This window comes from Crocodylus porosus, unplaced genomic scaffold, assembly GCF_001723895.1.
Source record: "Crocodylus porosus isolate Cpor-Errol unplaced genomic scaffold, CroPor_comp1, whole genome shotgun sequence".
Classification (NCBI taxonomy): domain Eukaryota; kingdom Metazoa; phylum Chordata; order Crocodylia; family Crocodylidae; genus Crocodylus; species Crocodylus porosus.
Genome location: NW_017728921.1, coordinates 462271 through 487238, shown reverse-complemented (window position 1 = coordinate 487238; position 24968 = coordinate 462271). Strand labels below are relative to the sequence as shown.

The 24968-nt window shown below is 62.2% G+C and overlaps 1 protein-coding gene across 2 annotated transcripts in view; it reads right to left on the bottom strand.

Moving 5' to 3' along the window:
• Positions 1–24968, bottom strand: part of TTC28 (tetratricopeptide repeat domain 28) — a 254357-nt gene that overhangs the window by 9752 nt on the left and 219637 nt on the right. For both annotated transcript variants that reach the window (XM_019538658.1, XM_019538659.1), the window contains exons 6-15: positions 21647–22988; positions 20495–21018; positions 19261–19370; positions 18991–19120; positions 18550–18768; positions 15040–15205; positions 10668–10808; positions 7967–8111; positions 1880–2059; positions 4–724 (exon numbers count right to left, since the gene is read on the bottom strand). In XM_019538658.1, the coding sequence (XP_019394203.1) occupies positions 4–724; positions 1880–2059; positions 7967–8111; positions 10668–10808; positions 15040–15205; positions 18550–18768; positions 18991–19120; positions 19261–19370; positions 20495–21018; positions 21647–22988 (3678 nt within the window). The remainder of the gene's footprint in view (positions 1–3; positions 725–1879; positions 2060–7966; positions 8112–10667; positions 10809–15039; positions 15206–18549; positions 18769–18990; positions 19121–19260; positions 19371–20494; positions 21019–21646; positions 22989–24968) is intronic.

Below are 24968 nucleotides of genomic sequence, written 5' to 3'. Positions count from 1 at the left end.
TACCTGCCCAGTTGGAGGGGTGGGAGAAGGGCTTGCTGCTCTGCACAGTCTTCATGGCCTCACCGAGGGCGGCGCTGGCCTTCATGCCGTTGAGCAGGGCGGAGTAGAAGGCATGCACAAACATCTTGGAGGCAGCCACGGGCACGGGCCAGAGCGACACCAGGACGCACTGTGCACCAGCCGCCAGGAAGGCCCTGGTCAGACCGATGACCCCGTCGGCTGTGACCTTGCTGTTGGACTCCTGGTAGGAGCCGAGCACCACAAGCTTGATGGGCAGCCGCAGGTCCAGGACGTCGGCAGCCGTGAGCAGGAACTCCTGCAGGGGCGGGCAGTCCGAGATGCTCTCCACATCGCTGGCGTCGTCCTGCACGCGGAGGGACTCGGGGATGGTGTAGGGGTTGCCGAAGGAGCTCTTGCTGCTGGCCGGGTTGCTGTCGGCGTTGGGGGTGAGCACCAGGGCGGCCAGCTTCCAGGAGACGTGGGTGGCGAAGTGCACGCATTCTGCCTGCGACAGCGCGCTCATGACCCGCTCCTTGGTGGCTGCGGCGCCCACCAGGGGCTGGCAGCCCAGCAGCTCCGACACCATGTAGGCCTCCTCCTCCGCGGACGGCATGGGTCCCCACAGCCACCTGTCCATCACGGTGGCTGGCAGCTTGGGGTTGCCGACGACGGCTGCCATGGAGGTGGAGCTGGAGTAGGCAGGGGCGTTCTTCCTCAGGTGGGACTGGAGAGACAGAGACAGCAGGGTTTACAGAGCCGCCAGCGAGCCCAGGGCCTGCACCAGGTCTGCACACGGGGTGAGGGTTTGAGGGGCCCCGAGGCCGTCTCGGCTCTCCACAGCAGGGCAGCTTCCTTCTTTCTGCCTCCACTTTGCCAGCCCCATGTTCCTCCCATCCAAGCCCGCAGGAGGCTTTGCCTGCCGGCTCCCAGGAGGGGCAGGGGAATCACTGTGCAGAGTGCGTATAGCGGGGTGAGGACACAGATCCAGGGAGAAGGGACATCCCCTATCCAGGGTCACATTGAACATGGGAACATGAGCCGCACCGCACACCCAAGCCAGGCTTTCTTCCTCTCGCACACCAGACTCGCCTGGGGGCCACGCTGGGACGGGGAGGTCCTGCGCCCATGGGGACAGCTGCGCTCTACACAGCGGGGAGGCAGGCGGCATCCGAGCAGGGCTTCTGGGCTTGCACTAACAGAGGCCTGCAGCCACGTGTGGAAGGAAAGCCGTTTGCCCTGGATTCACTTCTGGTGTCAGGACTGACCCACGCAGCCCGCCCTCCCTTATTTTTTTTTAAGGAAAATTTTGTGTGTCCTAAGCCAAATCCGCCAAATCAACTCCAAATTCGTGAGTCATTCAAGAACCATAGCTGGCCCTACTACTGGCAAACATCCTCCACCCCCACCTCCAAATCATTTGGCAGGCATCCTACGTGCAAGCCCAAACCTGGAGGCTTGGGGTTTGGATACCCCTGGGTTTCACTTGCCCTCACCACATGGCTGCCGGAGCATGGCCAGCATGGCAGAAGGCACCACTAGCAGCTCCACGCTGCTGGGACAGCGGGTGCAGGACCCATACGTAGCGACCTGGGAGACCTGGTCCAAGCCGGCAGCCAGCCCAAGAGCATGGACACACAAGCTCCTTGGAGGAGGGCTAACTTGGATACATCTTTGAAGGCCCTTTTGCTCAGCGCATGCAGCAGGGCTAAGCACATGCCCCAGGGAGGTGCTGGACTGTGGGCTCGGTGCTTCAGCCAATGTAACGGGGGTGGAGGCAGTGATCCCCGGGGGTCTCCTCGGTGCCACAAGTTGGGACAAAGCAGGGCAGAGCAGGGCAGGGCTCCTTTGTGCTCTGCTGGGCGGGGGGCCAGTGCAGTACCTTGGAGCTGGGGTTCAGAGACCGGATGGAGGGGACGGCGATGAGGCTGAAGCGCTCGTAGAGATACTCGTTGGACGAGCTGCCCTTCAGGAGGGCGAAGGGGATCAGGTAGAGCTCTCCCTCGAGAACGAGGATCAGGTGGCGGTGCCGGCCAACGGGGCCACTGGAATGCATCAGGCCCTGGGAAGGAAACACACGACAGCTCTCAGCCCCCCGCCAGCAGCGCCGCCTTCCCAGGCCCCGTGCGGGGGCACTGGGTGCTCCAGGCTCCTGCCTGCTGCCTGGAAACCTCCATGCAAAACCATGGCCCTGCAACAGTTTGGGAAGTTATTTTTGACTGGCCCCACAATATAAATAGTAAAGACAGCACCATAAAGCCTTTGCTTCTCGCCTACTCCCTGCACACCACCGTGGCCACAGCGATGTCCCAGCCCAACCGCAATCCAGCAGAGCACAGCGGCCCTGTCCTGGCACCTCGGGGCTGGCTGACGCCTTGCAGCTCGCTAGGACCAGGAGGTGCTGCTTTGCTCCTGCACAGAGGAGCCCTGGCCAGAAGCGCCAGGTGGGGGATTCGCTTCCCTACAGCCATGAGAGGCTGGCAGCCACTTGGCGAGTTGCCGGCCTGGTCCCGTCCTAACGCCTGCTCCAGCCTGACCCTTCCCCTCCCGCTCGATGCCCATGCGCTGTCTGCGCCTGCCTCCGCAGACTGCCAGAGAGAGGACGCAGCCAGTGAAGGACCCGGCGCGCACAGGGACGGACGGGTGAAACCGGGAACGTTTTGCACACCAGCTGTTTAATAGAATAAAATCTCTCTTTCTGACCACATCTGAAATTTGGACAAAACATCACTGGATTCTGGAGAACGTGAGGTCGCGGCATTTTTAAACTGCGCTGCTTTTGGTGCCGGCCCATAGAGAAAGGAGGGAACCCCATCGGCTGGAGGAAAGGCAGAGACATCCTCGGGCCTTGCTTCCACGTGAGCTGCCTCAGGCCGCTCCAGACCCCACGAACTTTATGATCAGACCGGACAATTAGCTGCCTCCCAGAAAGCAAGCATCAGGCACAGAGGCACTGCTTGACATGCCAGGCAGGCCCTTGGCCGCGTGCCTCAGCCAGGCTCCGCGCATGACGCGGGTGGAAGGGGCTGGGTGGCCTGCGGCCATCAGTTCATCGCCTCCCCTCACCAAAGCCTCATGCAGGCACCTGCAGCGCTGGAGGCCACATAACCCCCTGCTCACGCTTGCCATCAACATCTCCCCATGTTGCAAAGGGCCCTGCATGGAGAGCACCTCGGGGTGGGGAGGCTGCTGCCCAGCACAACAGGACTTGGAGGGCACGCACGGTGCAGAAACGTTGGCAGAGACAAACTGGGTCGGACCAGCAGCCCACCTACCCCGTGCCCTGCCTCCAACAGTGGTGGGCACAGGTGCTCTACTGGGACAGCATTGACCCGGGTGTCCCCGGAGTCGTCCGCCCTGTCAGACCTTCCCCGGCATCTGCCGCGACCAGTTTTGAACTGACGGGGGATACACCTCTGGCCGGCCGGTTCAACAGCGCTGGGCGTGTGCCACAGTCCCGGCACCACGTCGCTACAGGTATGCGACCTCCACCTTCATCTCTCCGGACCGGCTGCTCCAAGCGCACTGGACTCCACCACCGCCGCCCCCTAAAAACAGGAGCCTGCCGGTGGCACGTGACACAGGCAGCATGGAAGTGGTGCCTCCATCCGGCCACTCCAGAGCAGCCAACCCGCAGAGTCGCTACGCATTAGCGAGCCATTCACTGCCCGTGTGTTGGAGCAGCCGGTGCCACGGGCCGGTCGCCTGTCTGCCCGTTGACGGTGGAGCTTTCCTGCCGCCCTGCTGGGACCTTGCCACCAACCTGACCCATTCTGGTGTCACCCAGATCCACGTGCTCAGGGTGCTGCCTCCAGCGCGGGACGGAGACCAGGGCTCTAGTTTCTCCTGAGCAACGCCTGTGCCGCTGCCTTCAGCCACAGCCAACATCGGTCCTGACAGGACAAAGACGACCCCTCCAGCAAGCCAGGATGCCGCTGCCCGTGTCCTCTCGGTGCAGCGTTTTGTGCTGCACGCCCGTCTCCCCCGCCCGCCTGCTTCCCACCAGAGCCGCTAGGTTGAAGCATCGGTGCTTGCGCTTCACCGGCTGTAACCCCAGAAAGCTGGCACATGCCTGTCCACTCCGCTGCGCTGGGCCGGATGTTGTATGCTCTGTCCCTTGGCCTTGTTAAGTGCCTTGCTTCAGAGGGCGTTTCCACGTGGGCTGCACCCTGCAGAGCCCGTCCCCACCCCAAGCAGGATGTGGCTGGCATGGACCTGCCAGTGAATGCATTAGGTTTGGAAACACAGGGTTAGGTGGTGGCCAGCCACGGATGCCTGGACATGCTGGGAAAACATACGGAGCCACCTCTGCAAGCAAGACCCAGGGGCCACGCACCTTCAGAGAAGGATCTGGTCAGTTTTCTGGGTGGTGCCAGGTCTTCACCTCCGTCCTGGCCCTCAGCTCCCTGCCCTGCCCCAGGGGAGTGACCCCAAGAGAAGCAGGTCTCGACCCACCGGCAGCTGCAGAGACCGACGCTGGGAGAGGAACTGAAGTCACCCTCACTGCATCCCAAAAGCTGCCCGAGGCCGCGCCGCACCCCAACGAGAGGCAGTCGCAGCAGCTTCCCAGAGAGAAACCCTGAACAAGGCACCGCCTTTCCTATCAAAATGGGAACGGAGCCGCCAAAGAAAAAGGAAATTCTCTTTTAGCTGGCGTTAAAAACAGTCACTGGCCTCTCGCTGTTTCTCCTGCCCTCCTGGCAGCTCTGAGATCACCCCGCTGCGCTGCTGAGAGGCAGAGATGTGGGGTCAGTCGCTCTGACACCCGGCTGCCTCGGGGGCCTTCCCGAGAAGAGCGTCCGCTCCATCCTGACATATTGTTTACAAGCACCAGCGGCTCCTGGAGGGAGGTCTCCCCGGCGCGGGGCCCGCGGCGAGCCAGCCTGCGTGCTCTGCAGCTCAATGCGCCGCCTCGCCTCCATCTCGCTGCTCTGCAGAGACCGAGCTGACAAGCCGAGGCTGCCCGCCGGGGGGCTGTTGTCTTCCAGAAATGTTTTCTTTATGTATTCTGTTTGACTCGCTGCTCCGCAGCCCAAGCCGTCCGCCTGAGCCATCCTGACATGTGCCTGGCCGAACACGCGTGCTGCATGAGGACCCCTGGAGTTTCATCTGCTTTGCGTGACGGCTGCGTGCACGTCAGGGGGAGACCCGCACAACTGCTGGGCTCGTTTGCACACCCTGGGCCCGTCTCAGAGCTGGTTTCAGGGGGCGCCCAAACAACAAGCCTCTGCTTGGTAGAGCAGGGGGGCAAGGTCTGGACGGCAGGGCCCTGGGTGCCTGCGCTCTTGCAGCAAGCCAAGGACACGGGCCCCTGGGCCGGTGCTCAGCCGGTTGCAGGGGCAGGAAAGGCCACATTATCGCCTGCACTGGTGATGACATGATTTGCTGGGAGGCAACTGTGCTGTTAGCTGGAGTGCTGATGAGCCACCAACCTTGCTAACAGCCAGCGCCATGATAGACAGCAGCGATGACCGCCCTTGAGAGGACTGGGCCGTCCAGCTGCCCAGCCCCTGCTCCAGACTGTCCTTGGCCAGGGGAGCAGGGCAGAAGCCAAGCTCCAGAGTCAGATTATTTGAGATCTGGCCAGTGTGCAGAGCCCTGGCCAGCCCGTGGCTCCCAGGAGGCCAGCTGCCTCCTCCTAGCCTGCACCGGGGCCACACTGCCCCTGCCAGGGGCTGGGCCAGAGCCCTGGTGCAGCCCGTCGGGCCTGTCCCTCCCTTCTGGGCACAGCCTTAGAGAAGGGCACAAGCACCTGACTCGTCAGCAAGAGGAGGGCAGGGAGCAAGACAGCAGGGCAAGGACTCCTGTGTCTGCCGGCTGAGAGCAAGCAGCCAACGGCCGCTGCAATGATCCCGCAGCTCCGGTGCCTCCTCCCCCGTGCCCACGGAGCAGATCCCAACACACAGTGGGGGCTGCCCCACGGGAGAAGGGGCTGCCCAGGACAAGGGCGCTGGAACTGCAAAGGGCTGGGACCTTCCTTAGAGCTGCAGCGCCAGGGTCTCTGATCCCACGCGCACCTAGCTCAGCTCTCCCAGGCCTCCAGCATGGCAGCAGGGGCATGCCCTGGTGCAGCCCGGGCTGCAGGCTGGCTAGAAAGTGGCAGGGCATGCGAGTGGTGCCTGGCACTGCTGCAATCACTTCCCAGGGCATCTCTGAGCAGACAGGACTCCCTCCGATACCCCTGACCACATGGCTGACAGTGACCTGGGGACCTGGCATGCCCCTGCTGCCCACTTCCCAGGCCCGCATGACATCTCTCAGAGGCAGCTGCCTCAGCAGCGCAGCCCCCTCTCCTCTCCGCCGGGGATGAGGAGGGCTGACGTGATGCGCGGCGACGGGCGATGCACAGGGCGGGCTCCTGCAGACGATGGTCCCGGGGCGGCCGCCAGGCTGACAGCAGAGGACAGCACGTTCGGAGGCAGCGCGCGCCCCCGGGGCACGAATCGCAGCAGGCTGCGACGCGTTGCCCGGGGCGGGGGATCGTTCCGCTCCGCTTCCCTGGCCCCGGAGCCACGGCCCTGCTGCCGAGCAGACAGTTGTTCAAATAATTACAAGCCCAGCGTGACGGGACTAATCCCTGCAGTCTGGAAGTGGCTGCGATTTTTGCCCTGGACTCCTCCTTCCACTATTTGTACTGAAAGGCTGAACCCCCCCAGCCCCCTGCTCCATCTAGGAGCCCCGCAGCCGGCTGGCCTCGGCGGTGCGGCACTGCCCTCCAGCGGCGCATGGAGGAACCGGGGACCTAGCTGTGCACCAGGCTTGGCATCAGGGGGCAGAGCTGAGCAAAGCCAGCAAGGAAAGGGAGCCTTTTCTCCGGCCTTCACGGGTTTCCTGCTTCCACTAGCACAGATGTCTCCCGACTGAGCGTGCTGTCAAACCTCTGACCTCCGAGACGTCAGCTGAGTGTGTGGGGCACCTCCCGAACCACCCTGCAGGCCTGTGTGAGCCCGCCGGCACCGTCACAGCCCCCTTGTCCTGGGCCAGCATCGCAGACCTTCCTGAGGCCGCAGCTGGCAGGAGTCACCCTGCCGGAGGAGACCAGGCATCAGCTCGCCCTCCCTGCCTCTCGGCAAGACCCTATGTCAAAACTGTCCTCAGCTGCTGAGGCCCCCGTGCTGTGTTGCACATCAGTGACCTACCGCTGACCCCTCCAGGTCATCCCCGTCTCTGGGGCCAGGGCTGCAGCCGATGCCCTTCGGACACCCAGAGACCACGTGCTGGGGAGCGGAGATGTGATCCACGGCCCCTGTCTGCACGCTGCCAGCAGCGGCAAAAGGAGCGGAGACTCACGTGCCAGAGGCATAACTCATGTTTCCCTGGCCTCGGCACAGGGTATAAATCAGGCCAGGCTACTAATGCCCTCTGTGAGTGCCGGGTTAGGATGCTCCTGTGGCACTGTCGCCTCCTTGGAGGAAGGACGCAGCCGAGGCTGAAGGTGCCGCCGGCCACGGGCAGCGGTAGGCAGAGCTCCGAGGGGGATGAGGGGAAGGGATGGGGCCACAGCCGCCAAGGGCTTGGAGACCTGGCGAGGGCGCGGGAGCTGCAGACAGGAGCTGTGGTGGGAAGCCTGTGCCCCCACGTCCAATGCACATTTTTGGGGACAGGGAGCTGACCCATCAGTGACCACGAGCCACCCAGTGACCCGCTGGGCAAATCACTCCTCAGCCCAAGCTCAGAGGAGCCCCGGTCGCAGCGGTCAGCGCCTCGCACGGAGCCGCAGGACCTCACCCTCACCAGCCTGAGCTCCCAGGGCTGCCCGTGAGGAGCCAGGCGTGGACTTGACCCGTCCCAGCACCATTCTGGGGTCTCTGAGCAGGATCCGCTGCCCAGGCCTCCCTGCTACTGGCCAGTAGGAAGCCTGGAGCAGAGGTGTGCCAGGCTGGGGAGACAGGCACGGTCCGGCTCTGCATGCCAAGCCCAAGACCTGGCCCCCGCAGGCTCCCCCTGTCCTCCCCAGGCATGTACTCACCCCCTCCATGGGCCCGATGAGCAGGTCGTAGAGGGCCCGCAGTGGGGGCTTGCTGAAAGGGGCCTGGCGCCGGGGCAGGGAGGACGCCCCGTCCTTCATGGGCGACATGGTGCTGCTGAACAGGCTGGTCATGCTCTGACAGCTCCTGCGGAGAGGAGGCAAGCAAGAGGTTATGTGCGGGCACAGGAGAGCCAGATCCCCCTGACCGCCCATGCAGGCGGGGCTGGGTCCCACGAACCAGATCTCGGCCCGGCTGGATCCTCCTGCTGAGTCCCACGCGGTGCTGAGCAGGGTGGCATCGAGAGCAGGCACTGGCACCGGGCGGCTGGGGCACAGGCAGGGGAGGCGTGCTCACGCTCGCTGCTGCCGAGGGGGGCGGCTCTCGTCCCCCGCGCTGGGAGTCAGTTGCAGCCCCATGTACACCCATGCCCTGCCGCCACGGAGAGCAGCCCATCAGCCCCCAGCATCCTCGCTGCCGCGGTGCAAACCACCCAAACACGTCTGCCCAGCACCTTCTCCTGCCAACGGCTCCCAGGGGCTGGCTCACCAGGCAGCATGGGGAGGAGCAGGGGCCTCCAGGGCCCCTGGACGTGGACAGACACAAAGCAACACCGGGCTCAGGCTGCGCAGAGTCCAGGCCAGGCCTGGGGCCGACGGCCGCACTGCAGGTGCTGACCCGGCCTGAGCCTCAATGCCCCACAGCGGCCCGGACGGACAGAGCCTGGCCTGGCAGAAGCACAGTGCCTGCAGATGGCACTCGCGAGCCTCTCGCAACCATCAGGCCTCGTTTCCTGGGGAGCGCGATTGCTCTAATCAGCAGCAACGCCGTCACCTTGAAAGGACGGCCACGAAGCCACACAGCCCTGCTGCCCCGGCTCGCCACTCAAATGGGTTTTTATTAGGCCAGATCTGAGGCGGCAACATCAAAGATTGATGTCCCGGCCCCTTGTGCGGGCAAGAGACACCGAGCAGGATGGGGGGAACAACAGTCCCTTTGTGCAAGCCCAAGAGCACTGGCACCTCCTGCCGCCCACCAGCTCTGCCCTGCCAGGCCCTGCTGTGCCAAGCCAATACTACCCCTGGGGACCTCCCCCCTGCATACGGGGAGCCCACCCGCTCCCCGCTGTGGGGAAGGGGGAGACCGGGGCTCGGGGTTGCTGCATCTGCCCTTGTCTGGGGACCGCATAAGCCCCAGTGCATCCCCGGTGCAAGCCTGCTGCATGCCCTGTGCGCACAGGACAGACCCATGGGCGGGAGCACGAGGCCCCACAGAAACCGGGGCTCTCCCGCACGGACACTGTGCTGGGGGTGGGAGCAGGGAAGCAGCCCCTCGGCTCGGCTGGGCTGCGCCGCACCCACGATGACCCTGAGGCGGTCAGAGCGCCTGTGCACCCAGGGGTGCACCGTGCGCACCCCAGCCGGCCCCTCACTCGGGGCAGCAGTGTAGCCCCCTCCCCACAGCCACACCCCAAGCCTCCAGAACCTGCCCCGACTGCCGGGACCCACAGACCACCCAGCCCTCGGCCCGTGCTCAGACGGCCCCACGCTGTGTCTGGCTTGGCACCGGACCAAGGAGATAAGGGCCCCTTGGCCAGCGCTTTTACCTGCTTCCCAGGGCCCCTGCCTAGTCCGGGGCAGCCAGACACCTTTCCGCTGTCTTATCAAGCCTGAAGCTGCTTGTAGGGGCTGGCTGCATGGCGCTCCCCAGCACCAGCACCACAGCCTCGCCCAGCTTCCGGCCTCGGGGGTGACCGCCTCACCCCGGCTCCAGCGGCTGCAACGGGGGATGTTGGGGCCTCCTGGCTGGCCGGCTGCTGCAGCCACCTGGGCCCCGCACAGGCATGTGCTCTGGGCACCAGGCTGCCCCTGGGGCAGCAAGGGGGACGCCCCCCCAGAGGGCACAGGCTGCCCCCCATGCTCAGATGCTACACGGACGCTGCAGCATCTTCACTGGGGTGCAGTGACCCCGTGCACTTCCAGCTCAGACACCTGCTGCGATCAGCACGGGGCGCGAGAGGCTGAGATCAGCCGGTGCTATGGAGCATTCCCAGCTCATTAGTGTGATAGTTAAAATTAATGGGAAGCAAACGTTTGCAGCCTGCAAACAAACAGCACGCCCAGCACCCAGCTGCACCTCGCTGCCGCAGGGGCCAGACTGCCGGACCGGCTGCCTCAGAGCCACGCACACCGGAGGGGTTGGAGATATCAGGGTGCCAGCTGCACACACCCCACGACAGCCCTGGGGGACTGACCGCAGCCATCTCGCTCCCTCCACTGTCCCAACCACCTCCCCGACACCTGGTCAGTGGCCGGCCCTGAACCAGATGGCTCTGCTGGCAAAAACCAGGGCCAAGTCCCCCAAGGAAGTGAGTGTCCAGCAGCCACCCTGTCCCCCGACACCACTAACTGTGGGTCAAAGCCGAGGAGAAAGCCCCGCTCCTAGCAGGCTGCCAGGTCCCTCCCGGGCCTCCATGCTGCAGGCTGGCGTGGCCGGGAGAGCGATCCCCGACGGAGGGGAGCCAGGCCCCCGCTCCGTGAGGAGGGCAGCACCCCAAGGACTGCCCCGGCCCCCGCACCTCCTCGGAGGCAGTGCTCCCGGCCCAGCCACGGCAATGGGAGAGGCACGCTCGCCGCTCCCCTCCAGGCTGGGTGACGCTGCCAGAAATTCCTGGCTGTGCCGGCAGCAGGCCCATGCGCCCACCTGTTGACGAGGTTGTTCCTGCTGACCATCCTCAGGAAGCCAGTGGGGTCTGTCACCGAGTTCAGCTTGCTGTTCATCTCCTCGAACTGCTGGTCCATGATGTCCCCGGCCTCGCTCTCCGTCTCGCTGCTGGCACAGGCTCTGCAGGGGGACAGCAGGGAAAGGGGGTCACCGGAGCTCCCTGGCAAACGTTCGCCAGGGCCGAGCAGGAAGAAGGGGGAGCAGTGCGGGGGACCTTGGCTGGAGCCCGTGTCAGGAGAACTCCCTCCCTCCTCCTGCCTTGACATCCTCCAGGGGATTTGCCTGTGGCCCACCTGATGGATCCTGGATCCCAACGCTCACACCTGCCGCAGGCCCTAGGTGCAAAGCCACAGCCTGATGCAGCGAGACTGGAGCCCCCACAAGTCTGGGCTGCCTGCCATGCCCTACCAGCCCAATCGGCAGCTCCAGCACCAGCTTCCAGCAAAGCCAGGGCACACTGTTGCACCGGGCACTGCTCCGAGTGGCGGCGAGAGGGCGGAGGTACAAAATGCACACGGTCACCCGGGAAGAGGGCAGCAGGAGACAGCAGCTCGCTCTCAGCACTGCCACCCCGCACCACACCTGGTATCCCCCCCACAAACTGCAGCCTCTGGAGCCTTGCATCCTCCCATGAGTTTCAGCTCTCGCTTGGGACCAGGAAACACATTCGAAGCCTGTCCAGCTGCGGAGAGCTGGAACGCATGACCCAGAAAGGCTCCAAAAGCAGTAGAGCAAGTATTAGAGCGCAGCATTGTAATGCTTGGGCTTTCGGGATCGCTGGGATGGCTGGCACACTGGCTCCCCAGATGAGGGTGTGGGATGAGAATGCTTCAGTGCAAACAGGGAGCGCACATGACGCTGGCAACCAATATCTGGGTACAGCGAATGCGATGGGAGCCCACGGGCACACGAGCTCCGGGCCCCTGCCTTGCACAGGCTCGTTGCACAGCTCAGGATCGAGGATCCCCTCAGAAGGGGTTTTCTAGTCTTCTGCTCCAGCGCCACAAAGAGCATTTCAGAGCTGGGAATTCCTGTAACCAGGGTTTGCACCTTCTTTCCTTGTCCTAATAACTCTTCCCAATGAACAAGTGGAGCTTTTTAATTCTTTTCATGAGAGTATGCCTCAGCCTCAAAGCCTGTGTCCTTTTCCCAGCTCAAAAGCTACAGGAACCACATGGACTCCGCCAACATCCCTCCCCTGCACGGACACCTGGGCAGCCCGGCAGAGAACAGCTACAATCAGCAGTCTTGTAGGCACGCAATGCCTGTTGCCACCGAGCTACGTTCTGCTGGTCTCTGTCCTCCCGTTCTCCCTTCTGCCTTTGTATCAGTCAACACTTCTGGGAGCCCAAACACTTTGGTCTCTGATTTTTGGGGATCACCTTCTCCCACCGCTCGCAACCCACACGGGTCACATGCGGCTCTTGGCGTGCTTGCATTCTGCCCGTCGAGCGGTGCATGTTTGTGTTACAGCCTACTGCTGCCAAGATTTACAGCCATCGGGGCAGTCTCTGCAGACGGTGATGCGCTGAAGAGACTGCCCAACTTGTTTAGGTTTTCCAGGATTAAGTTAATAATTTTAATGCTAACAAAGCTGGCTGGAAAGTCTCAAGGAAATGGAAGGACCCTCAAGTAATTTCTCTAGCAGCAGATCAGGGTTTTACTTGGCGGATTTCCACTGAAAGGCAGAAACTACGTATCTGGTTTTCCTATGGTCCCAATACCTCTGCCTCCCTGTTCAAGCTCCTTCCCTGGCTGGCAGCGCCCTGGCCAGGCCTCTTTCCAGGAACGCGGGTGACATTTCTGCTCGGGTTGGACTGGAGGCCAGTTGCTCCAGCCAGGCCTGCAGACTACGCAAACTCAGCAGCTATTGGGAAGAGATTTCCATTCATAAACGGCTCATAAATTGTGAGCCAGCTGCCAGGACTCTTCCAAGCAGCCCATGAATATTCAGAGCCTGAAAGTCCTGGGCTATAATTTCTGTCTCCATTTATGAGCTTTCCTGGCGACAGCACCTGAGCTGAAGTCATCACGGGGCCAACCACTGTCACAGGCAGGTTGGGCCTCCGTGGCTCTGCAGACTGGTCCCTGCGAGCTCTGCTGGGACACGGCTCCCCGTCCTGGGCTTTCCCTGCCACTCACTAGGGCCCACGTGCTCCTCCGGGCCTCGGGCACCAGCCCGGAGACTCGGGTGGCTGAGGCCGGCAGGTGGATTGCAGCTCCCTGGCTCGAAGAAGGGCTCCAGTGGCTGAAGCAGCAAGGCAGAAGGGCGGCGCTTCGGCAGCAGAGACCTCTGGGCATGTCTGTTGTCTCCCTGCGTGGGGCCAGGGATGCGCCGCAGACCGTGGCGCCAGCGAAGGACACACGCGGCGCAGGCACCAAGTGAGAGACCGCCGGGTGTGCTACAGCCGCCAGTCCCAGCCACTGCATCCCTTCGGACAAGCCGGCGGCAGGGAGTTGGTACCAGGCGCTGGGAATCCCATCCCTGCCGGCGGCTGATTAGCATCACTGGAAAAGCAGCCCCAGAACAAAGGGCAGCACAATTACCGAGCGCGGCAGCGGGAGCAGCTTTGTGTCGCCAACACGTTTATTGGAACTGACTGACTGTTAAACGCCAGTCCCACCTCTCCCTGCCTACTACGAATCGCACATCGTGTTATTAGTGCGAGCTCATCAAAGGCTAATAACAGGCCTCTGCTGTCTGCGGCAGCCCTAGGAGCCCTGGCTGTGTCGCTTCAAACACGTCACCTTCATTAAGTGCAATTACAGACATGGCTGCGGTGCCAGGATGCCCCATGGAGTTGGCTTGTGGCCCTCAGGGCTGTTGCCCAAACCTGTGCAGGCAGGAGGGTGCTGGCGTCTCCGCATGGAGAAGAGGCTGCATGTTCCAACATTGTAACCCACCCCCCGCACACACATTTTGGGTGATGTTTTCTTCCGGGCCCATGACAACCAGAGGCCAAGCCAGCATGGGGAGGTGCCCTCGCCAGGGCCTGGCTCCGCTCAGCCCCTCCCGGCACGCTTCAGGGCCTGCATCCAGCACCTCCCAGGACCCCCCGTTCCCCGCAGGGACCTCGCCCCCAGGGGCTCCCAAACTCCTAAGCAGCGCCTGCTCCTTGGCTCTGTGCTGCAAGCTCCTCTCTGTGCCAAGCAATCAGCTTCTTGGAGGACCTGTCTTCTGGGTGATGACCCCCCCTCACCTCCAGCAGCACCTGGCTCTCAGGGGTCAGGCCCAGGGAAGCTCCGCCAGGGCAGAGTCCGTGGCTTTCCAAGCTTGCAATGAGTCAGTTTGTGCCGTGGGCAGATCCCGTGCACACAAGGCTGCTGACACACGAGCCGGGCCCAGGGCGGTCCCGGCTCTGGTCACTGTATAGCCTTCGGGGCACCTCACTCAGCACCAGGCAGGTTGCCCGCAGCTCTCGGTGCCACTGCGACTGTCCAAGGTCACAACAGAACGTGCAATCCAGGCACGGCAAAAGAGCAAGCTGCTGCCTCCCTGCCAGAGGTGTCCAGCACCACTTCGCCTCGAACACGCTCTCCTGCCTGCGGGCAGCGACTCACCCGCTCAGAGCACAGGCAGCTATGACCGCACAGCGGATTTCAAAGAGAAGCGAAAGACCCACCGTCTCCTTTCCAGCAGCCCCCCTACATGACCAGTCTGGGCCCAGAGCAGGTGCATGGGCGGAGACATCCCGGACGCCGCTCCGCAGACTGAAGTGTTTGCAGAAAACAACGTGTCATTCGCACATAAAAGTACCAACACCAGAAGCGCTTGTGTGTGCAGCCAGCCGGGAACCAAAACAATCTGGTGTGGCTCATCAGGCCCATCTCAACTGAGAGCACAGCTTGGATTTTGGATATTCATGACCAATCCACAGAGCAAAAAATGTGCGAAGACATTTGTGTGGCGCATCTGAACGACAAAGCAATGGGAGGAAGGCGTGACCTGTTTGCAGAAACTCGTGAGACGGGCTGCTTACTGCCAGGTCTTTGCTCTGCTCTATCCCTAACGCTCTCCCAAGATTCACCAAGTCTCTCCTGAGCAAGTTGTGGAGGGAAAACTAATGGAGCTGGTAACTCTGAATGGCATCTGCTCACACACAGCAGTGATGAGACATCCAGCTCCCTAACGTGAGGGCGCAACGCCCGTCCGTACGCACAGAGCTATTACCTGCAACACATATGGCTGAGGATGCACAGCGAGGCAACCTTATGGAGGCCCCCTTGCAGAACTGGCCCACACACTCAGAGGTTTCAGAGTTCCCGGGTCTCAGCTCACCCCAGGATGCATGGATGGATAAAGGACTTCCAGGACGGAGGGAGAGAACTAACATGACAACCCCAAACTCACCGGGTGTAGTAGGAGTCCACGCCCAGTGCCTCTCGCACACTGGAGATGTACACCTCCAGCCCGGAGCTGGTGGTTGCTTGGAGGTTGACGCTGCTGGCTTCGTGGAAGTCCCCGGTGCTCTCCGCCGCGCTGTCCCCCAGGTAGCACTCGTGGAATTTCAGGATCCCTGCAAGGAGACATGAGGCACCAGATGATCAACACGGGGAGGGAGCAGGCTGCCAGCAGCCACCAAGGGAACCGGGCCACTATTATGAGTCCCAAGGGCCAGGAGCCTCCCCCAGAACCAGAGTGCATCAGACTGCGCCGCATCGCCACAAGACTTTTCAAAAGCCCATCCAACACGCAACAGCAGACTTTGCACCTAAAATCTGGTTCTGTGCTTTTGCCGGCGATGGCTCACGGCAAGAAGGCTGAGCAGGACTTAACTGGACATTCTGAAGGCACCTGCCATTGCAGCAACCTTGTCTAAATGATCAACCAGAGGTTTCTCACTAGCCTCTACCTGGGCAATTCACACTTCAAAAGCAGCTCACAAGAAACACCTGTCACGAATCACATCAATGGGGCACACGAGGCCCAAACAGTGAACAACAACGTTGTCACTGCAACAGAGACCCCTGGCACCATGAAGGATCCTCGTTGCACCCGCACGCACAAGAAAGTGCTAGGGGACAACAGAAGAGGTGCATTAATGCACATTAAAACAGTGCAGCCAGAACTTGACAACCACGTGAGGAAACGACGAAGGACGTGGTTGGACCAGGCACATGCTATGCCACAGGAATTCAGCTGTTACTGCCAATAAACCTTCCCCCATTAACCTGCCCCTCCTGATGCTTCATGCAGCAGCCCCACAGCCTGCAATCCATGGGACGGCTGCTCCCACGATCCATCTGCTCTGGTGACACGAGCAAGGGGGCAGCAGGTCCCTGGGAGCGGCAAGGGGCATGAAGACACCCAGCTGCCCTCCCCAGCTGCATCTGTGACTGTTAGGAAAGGAAGCAGAGGCTGAGTTGGGGCACAGAAGTCGCCAGCTGAGAGGTCTCCAGAGTCACCAGGAGGTGAGATGACCCCCGTCGCACTCATAGGACTTGCGGGGGGACAGCGGGACTGAGGCAGATGACGTGACCCTCTTCCTGCAGAGCTGGATGGGCCAGGCCTGCTCTCCGCAAAGGCACTGCCTGGGAGTGGGGGTACCTGCTTATGGATCGCAGGGACAACATCTACGCCTGCTTGCCAGTCTGGCTGGGCTCTATCGCACGAAAACCGCTGGCATCTTGTTCTGCAACGTATGCGGCCAGAGAGGTCAATTGCCAGATGGAAACATCCCTTTGCGTTGAGCTGTCAAGTCACCTCAGGCACAAGTCATCAGAGAGGCACGACTAGCCAAAAACACGTCACCCCAGGCAAAGAAGTCTGCCTGGGAGGGTTCGCTTCACGTGCTGCAGAGTGCGCGGTGCCATCTGAATTAGCGCTCTTTGTCTCTTTCGCTTTTCATGGCAAAGGGTTACAATTATTAAATTATAACCAGAAAGAACTTGTGAAGATTTATAGTCATCGCTTTATTAGATAATGAACAACAGCTGCCTGCAAAAAAGGATCCTCTTCAAATTAATCCTCCCTGCTCCTCTGCGATAAATGTTTCCACATTCATGTGAAGAGGATTCAGAGGATCAGACAGTGAGATGGCGTATCAGGAAGCCGGGACGCCCGTCTGTTCTTGGGAATCCACTTCAATGAACACACACCAAAAGCTTTTGGAAGTATAAAGCACAGAAATGCAATTAAAGCGGGGACTCTTTTATGCATAAAAGCTTCTCTCTCGCTGCCGGCACGCTTGGAATCTCATTACTGCTCTTCAAACTGTCTGTGGGAAATCCAGGCAGGCTGGATGTAGAAAAACAGATACACTAAGCACCTAAAAACTTTCCTATTCCCAGACGAACGTCAGAGCCATGGACGTGCCCCTCTGTCCCGAGGCTCCTTGCCGTCACATCCTGCGCATGCCAGAGGCCCCAGCTGGTCTGGTCCCGTGTGCCAGGCACACCCCCGACACAAATCTTCATAGGGGCAGATGTGTCCATAAGCACGAGGACCTTGCCCAAATCAGGGAGAGGCCACGTGAAGTGCAGGGCGACCGAGAACAGGACAGGCAGGAAGCATAACGTGGGCTCAGACCGGGCACCAGGAGGAGAGAGGGAGCAGAGGAGCCCAGAGACCACTGCCAGCTGCCTGCAGGGGCCCGAGATGGTGTCTCCAGGGGCACCCTGCCCCGAGGCATCACCAGATCAGGCCCCTCTGGTCCCATCCCCTCCTCGAAGGCCGACAACCTGGCCATGACCCACAGCTCTGGCAGGGAGGGCAGGTCTGGCAGCAGGAACACGAAGAGGAAATGTATGAATAAAAAGGGGCAAGGGAAAGCACAGCCTGATCGTGCACAAGAGGCTCTGGAGGAGGCAGGAGAGCAGATACTTGCAAACAAACCCAGGGCAGCAAAGAGATGTGTCCGGGCTCTCTGCAAACAGCACTGAGAATGAGCCTGGGCTCCTGCCCCCACAGCAGCTCCAGCCCCAGCTCATGCCCCCACGTGCCATGGAGCCAACACAGCAGGGATGCCAGACTGATGGACCTGGCACCCAGAGTCGGGTACTGCCGGGTGCTGTGGTGTGAGCCTGCCCAGACACAGCCCCACCAGCTGCTCAGCCCTGACTAGGGAGACCCCCTCTCTAGGGCTGCGGGGGCACCCAGTGCTGTGCTGCCTCCGCCCTTGGTCTCTCTGATGAGGCTGCCCAGAACGCATGTAAGAACTGAGCCGAGACCCCCCCATCCCTCTCGACAGTGCTCAGCGGAGATGCCCTTCACTCTCTACTGTCTGGAGACCAAGTCCTTCACTGCAGGAGCCCCAGTGACAACAAAGGAAGGAGCTACAGCGGGACGAGATGGGCCCCGAGGCCGGCATTCAATGGACTGCCCTCAAGGCGGGGGGATGCATATCCCATTACCCATCCCCTGAGCCCGGCTGCCTCTTGATCCCACACACACAGATGATCCTATTCTCTTCCTCCTCGTGGTAATATTAGATAAAGGATGAAAGGAAGCTCCCCACACAGCTGCCAGTCCCTGCGCACAGGTGACAAAAGCTGCATTCACTCTTTATCCCTGCAACTGAGCTCCTACAAAACCCACCAGGATTAAGTCTAATTCCCAGGGAGAGCCGAGCCCTCGTCTCTGCTCAGCGAGCTGAGCTGTGGGAACGAGGGCAGAGAAAAGCAGTCGGAAGAGACACCGTGATGCTATCGCCAAGCCAGAGGAATAAGGATTTGGTGGCAAAATACAGGCAAGACTCCATCAGCACCAGTGGGAGCAGATGGTGGTGCCCGTAACCCAGGGCCTCGGCTGGCACAAAGCCGCAGACTCCCGTCTTGGCTCTGATTTCGAGGCTTTTACCTTTGCATGCCAGCTCCCCTTGGAGCCGGCATGCTCCGGCTCCAGCTCATGGAGGGTCCTTACCTGCCCCAGGGGCCAGCAGCCAGCTGTACAGGTATCCTGCAGCCAGCGAGTAGTAGAGAACAAGTCCCCTCTGCCCATTCACTGTCTCCAGGACCTGCTCGATGGTCACTGGAGAATACGGGTCGGAGTCCTGCTGCCCCGTCTGACGCTCCACCAGCAGATCTGCGAACGCCCTTGTCCTCCCTCTCTCTGCCACAGCCAAGGCTTCATCGTGGTGGCCTGAGAAGAAGAGCAGCAGGTTAGTGATGGCAGCTGGGCCCAGCCCCCATACAGCCCAAAGGGAGCAGAGCAGCGATTGCCCTATCCGAACAGGGCCCTGTGAAGAACCACCCGCAGGTTACAGGTAGGGAAACTCAGGCACAGGGAGGGATGGGATTCAGGAGCAGAGGTCAAACCCCAGAGCAAGCAGAGAGCTTGGCCCCACGCCCACGAGCCCCTTACCCAGGCTGACAAGGACCCGTTGCAAGGCTTGGTAGGACGACGTCTGCAGGTCGAAGAGCGACAGCTTGTAGTCGGTGCTCAGCTGCGCTTCGTGCCGGATGGTCTCAAACAGCGCAGACGCCCTGTAGAGCTGGGAGGGGAGAGGGACCGGGTGATGCCCTTGGCCCCTGCTGCACCAATGCGCTCTCAGCTGGGCAGGGCCGCAGTCTCCCCAAAGTGGCGAAGCCCGGCCACGCGGCAGGGGATGAGAGCAGTCCTGCCACAGCCTACCTGGTGCTGCGACTCCTCCAGGTTCCCGCTCGCCCAGAGGGAGAGGCCCAGGCCATGGCGGATTTTGGCTTCGTCCTCTCTGCGGCCCAGCTGCTCCGCCAGCCTCAGGCCTGGAAGGGAAGCAGAGTGAGCGGGACCCCGAACAGCGCAGCGGGGCTGGGGGCAGCGGCTGGAGGGAGGCACCAGCACGTGGAGCACGAGAGACAGGTGTCTCATGTCCCCCCTGCCACAGGCCGTGGCACACGGGCCTCCATCACACAGCCCTGATGCTGCAGACAAGCCAGGCCGCGCTGGGCGGACTAGTGCCACCAGAGCATTTGCCCGTCTCCCACCTGGGGCTGGAGATGGCTCTGGTAGCACTGCCGCTGTTGTCCCCAAGGCAGCAGCAGGTGGGGCACCCCGCGGAGCAGTGCTGCAGGGCCTCGTGCCCGCTGCTGCCACAGGAGGGACCGCGTTTCATTCCCCACCATCGCCAATTGAACTGAAATCCCCTCGGCATGCTGCCAAGGTCAATTCCAGGAAATCCAGGCTAACTGGAGTAATTAATCTATCAGTCTGCGGCAGAGCTCCCCGCGCTCCCTCTGCTCGCCTTCTCCATCGTGCTGCTGCCACCGGGAGCAGACGCCGCTCGGGCCTGGGCCGCGCTGCAGCCCCACAGGCTCCGCGCTGGCTGAGGCGACGGCTGCCTCCCCTGCGGCCGCTCCACGTGCCCACGCTCTCCGCCCTCGCCTGCCTCGCCGCCCCGCTCGCACGCAGGCTGAGAGAGCACCGGTTTACAGGTCTCGTTCCTACTCGACGCCTTGGAGGAGGAGGAGCTGGCTCCGAGGCCACGGGAGCCAGACCCTGGTACGTACAACCTTTGTGCCCTGTCGTGGGTTGGAAAGTCACCCGAGGAGGAAGTCTCCGAGACAGGTCAGCTGAAGCCTGCCAGGGTCAGGACTCGGGCCAAGCTAGTCCCGAGGCCTCCAGGAAGGTGCAGACCCACTTCTGCTGCTGGTTCTTCTGCGAGACTCTGCCAGCCTCGACCGGCTACCGCACAAAAGCCTGTGGGGCTTGGCCGCCGGCAGGGCAGTGCCAGGGTGGAGCGTGCTGGCGGCTGCAGAGCCTGGCATCACAGCTATGACATGCAAGCACACGCTTGCACACGCTCTCTCGCCACCCCCTCAGCCGTCTCCGCCCTCCACCCCGACGCCCCTTGCCCGCCCTGTCCCTCCGTGGGCACCGGGCTGCCTACCTTCCTGCAGGTACATGACGGCCTGCGAGTAGTTCTGCAGGGCGTGGTGCGTCCGCCCAAGGCTGCTGTAGGACAGCGTCTTGGCCACCAGGTCGTTCATCTGGGCGGCGATGCTGAGGTGCTGCTCCTGGTAGACCACAGCCCTCTCATAGGTGCCCAGCGACTCGTAGGTGAGCCCCAGGTTCCCGTAAGCCCGGCCCTGGCACGTGGGGTTGTTGGTCTCCTCGGCGATCTGTAGGTCCAGCTGGTGGTACTGCAGCGCTGTGTCGTACTCGCCCATCTGCTGGTAGACGCCCCCCAGGCCGCAGGCCGCGTCGCTCTCCAGGGCCCGGTCCTTCATCTCCCGGGCGATGTTGAGCTGGCGCTCCAGGCAGGAGATGGCCTGCTCGTAGTTCCCCAGCTGGCTGTGCAGGCTCCCCAGCTCCCCGTAGGCCTGCGCCTTGTTGAAGGCTTCACCCAGCTCGTGAGCCACCACCAGCCGCTTCTCGAAGCACACGAGCGCCTGCTGCAAGCTGCCCATGGCCCTGCGGGGAGAGCAGCCACGTCACCCCGCATCTGGGCCAGGATGGACCCACCTTCCTGCCCTGCCGGGGCTACAGGGCGACAGCCCGGGTGTCCTGCAGCCGGCACTGGGAGGGAGGCCTCCCCTCTGCTTCCAGGACTCCCAGAAGGGCCACAGCTGCTCCACTGCATGCTGCGTCGGGGCCACAGCAGAGCTCGAGCAGCCTTGCCCTCAGCCCCCAGCCAGCATGCCCGTGCACCCCGGGCACCTGCATGCATTCCGGGACACGCCCAAATATGTGGATGTGCATCTGTGTACACACCTCCTGTGCCCACAGCCAGCAGCGTGTCCCCTGTGCAATCAGCCCTACACGCACACAGCATGAGGGGGGCATGTGTGCACACACCTCCCTCCTCACACCCAAGCGCTAGTGCCCCCCCTCGTGCTGTGTATGTGTGGACGTCCAGCACATGGACTCGCTTCCACATCTCGGGCCAGTTCCCTGGTACCAACCCATGTGGGGAGCGTGTACCCCATGTACCACATGTGAGACGGGTTTGTGCAAAGCACGGCACGCCCCACAGAACAGAAGCACCACCCCGGGCACGTCCACCATGTTTTTCTCAAGCCCAGGCCCTGCGGCTGGTTACCTGTGCCCGTTTCCCAGGCCCCGGTAGGCCTTGGCCTGGTCCTGCATGCGATTCAGGCTCTGAGCTACTGACAAGTACTGCTCGTAATACTTGATGGCTTCTTCGTAGTCCCCCAGTGCCTCATAGCAGTCCCCCAGGTTCCCGTAGGCCCGGCCTCGGTCCAGCACCGCCTCGTTGCCGCTGAGCTGCTGCAGCATGGCCAGCTGCTGCTCGAAGTAGCCGATGGCTTCCTCCATGACGTTCATGTTCATCTTGGTGATGCCCATGTTGCCGTAGACCTGGGCCTCAATGCTGGGGTCCTTCAGCTTCTGCCCAAGCTCCAGCTGCTCCTCATAACACTTGAACGCCATGGTGTACTTCCCCAGGGACATGTACACAGCCGCAAGGTGGCCATGGGCTCGGCACTCGCCAGGCATGTCCCCCAGCTCCTGGTACACCTCCAGCTCCTGCGTGTGGTAGCCCAAAGCCTTGTCGCACTTCTGTATCATGCGGTAGGCAGAGCCCAGGGCTGCGTAGGCGCTGGCCTCCAGCCTCCTGTCCTTGACATGATGGGCCAAGCTCAGCTGCTGCTCGTAGAACTTTATTGCACCATTTACATCCTTTTTACAGACAAAAATGTCCCCCAAGTTGCCCAGGGCGCGGAATTTGGCCTGGGAATTGTTCAAGGACTGGGCCAGGGAGAGCAGGTACTTCTGGCACTCCTCGGCCCTGCCGAAGTCCGTCAGGGCCTTGAAGGCCAGGCCCAGGTTGCAGTAGGCCTTGGCTTGGCTCAGCTTGTCGTGCAGGTCCTTGGCTAGGGCCAGGTCCTGCTCATAGTACTTCACTGCCTCCTCATAGTTGCCCAGGCAGTAGTGGGCATAGCCCAGGTTGTGGCAGACCTTCCCCTCGCCCTCCATGTCCTGCAGCTCGGGGGACAGGCGCAGGTACTGCTCGTAGTAGGGGGCAGCCTGCACGTACTCCCCGCGTGAGCAGTGGAAGTTGCCCAGGTTGCTGAGGGCCCGGGCCTCGCTCTGGATATCCCGCAGCTCCCGAGCAATGTTGAGGTGGTTCTGGTAGTGCTGCAGGGCCCGGTCGTGGGCACCCAGAGCCTGGTAGGCCACCGCCAGGTTCCCGTGCGTGGAGGCCTGGGAGGCCCGGTCGTTCACCTCCATGGAGATCTGCAGCTCCTGCCGGTGGTACTTCACTGCCTGGTCGTACATGCCCAAGGCATTGTAGGCATTGCCCATGTTGCCGTAGGCCCTGCCCTGGGCGGCGTAGTCGTTCAGCTCCTGGGCGATGGACAGGTGGGTCTTGTGCAGTTTCAATGCAGTGTCATAGTCGCCTTTCATCTGGTGGATTATCCCTGCAAAGCAACAGGAGTAGCTGAAACCATTGCTACACTTCCCTGCAGCCCCAGGCTTAGTCCCCAAACCGCCCCCCAGCATGAACCGCGGCTACCCGCACGCCCTGGTGCTCTGCAGGACGCATCCTCTCCCCTTCCCAGCCAGGCGCTGGAGTGCCACACCTGGGCTAGCCCCTGCCCTCCACACCCGGGGGAGAACCGCCGCTCCCCTGGCATGGAGGAACCGCAGCACTGAGGCGGCAGCGAGGATCCCGCTAGCACAACTGGGGGCCTGGAGTGCAGGGCTTCAGGACCCCAGGGCACAGAGACCCAGGACGGCAGATGCAGCAGGTCCCAGCACCAGAGCCAGCAGGCAGCCCTGGGGGAAGGGGCAGGGAGGCATGGTGGAAGCAGGGACAGGTGCTTCGTCTGTGCCCGCTCCACCGACGGCCCGCTTCGTTTCCGCCGCGATGGGAACACGCGGACGGGTCTAAGCCGAGGGCTCTCCGGACAGGCCAGCACCCCACACGGCTCTGCCAGACCCCCCTCCATCCTGCTGCTGCTTTCCCAGTCACCCCACAGTCCTCTCCCGCTCTGCCTGACCTGGGACACTGAGACCCTGCAGCCCCGACCCCGTTACTCGGTTCCCAAGGGCCCCGTTCCCGCTGGGCCAGCCCTCGGACCCCGGGGTGCCCACAGGAAACCAGGGCCGGCCCTGCCCTCTCTGGGACCCGGGGCCCAGCCTCCAGGGTCCCCCCGCTGCACCCTCCAGCCTCACGGTCTCCAGTCTGACAGCCAAAGCAAGGAGAGGAGACACCGCAGCATCCACCGCCTTCACGGGAGAGGTGCGGGTGTGAGCGCCAGACGCCTGCCCAGCCCTCCCGCAGGGTCTCTCACCTGGGGCCAGGGGGCCTTGGCCACGCCGGCGACCTCCCCAGAGCAAGCCCGCTGTGACGCAGTCACGGGAAGGGTTGGAAATGCAGCCCCCCGTCTGGGCTAACGCGAGACACTGCTGAGCCGCACGCAGCAGCTTGCCTGGGAGGGACGGGAGGGCCCGCACTGCTCGCCCCACACGGCTGGACATGGTGGGTGCTGGGCGAGGGAGAGGTACTCACCCCATCACAGCCCTCGGCTAGACATGCCAACTCTCTGGAAAGGGCAGCTTACGGACGTGGTGGGAAAAGCGTCATGACGCACAGACCCCTTCCTCGCCAACTGCTCCGAGCGGGGCAGCCTCGAGGGAAAACCTGGGGAAGTCAGTCCGATCCCACGCTCACCTCTGCAGGCAGAGCCCCGCCTGCGCCTGCGTCTGCCCTTGCTAACACAGCAGAGGCACCGAGCACCGGGGAATCGCCTCTCTCCCAGATCTGTCCTGAAGCTGCAAAAAGCAACCGCGCTAGAAGGCAGCAGCAGCGAGCTCCCCCTCCTGCGGGACAGAAACCAACGGAAAAATACCACAAACGGCTGGACCCAGACGCTCCCAACGCGAGGCTGGCAAAGTGCGTCCTCAGCCGCAGAGCCGACCGGAGGCGATGGATAGCCTGGGTCAGTCTCCCTCTGAGGTTTCTGAAGCCAAAAGGACAAACTTGGGAAACTCATCAGTGAAGCCAGCTGGTGACTGAAGACCTCGGGGACTTGAACGTGGAGGGGACCACGGGATCAGCAGTGGAGCCTCGGATGGGGGAGAGTAGGGGCGGCCTAAAATTAGCTGAACACTTTGCCTTGGTTCTCAGTAAGCAGGGTACTGAATACGGGCCCGGAGGCAGGACAGCCTGCGTGGGTGGGAGAGATTTTCATTTCATAGATTTCATAGACATCAGGGCTGGAAGGGACCTCAGAAGATCATCGAGTCCAGCCCCGTGCCCAAAGGGCAGGAAGTCCGCTGGGGTCATAGGATCCCAGCAAGAGAAGCATCCAATTTACTCTTGAAGGTGTTCAATGTAGGTGCTTGAACCACCTCCGCTGGCAGACTGTTCCAGACCTTGGGGGCTCGGACAGGAA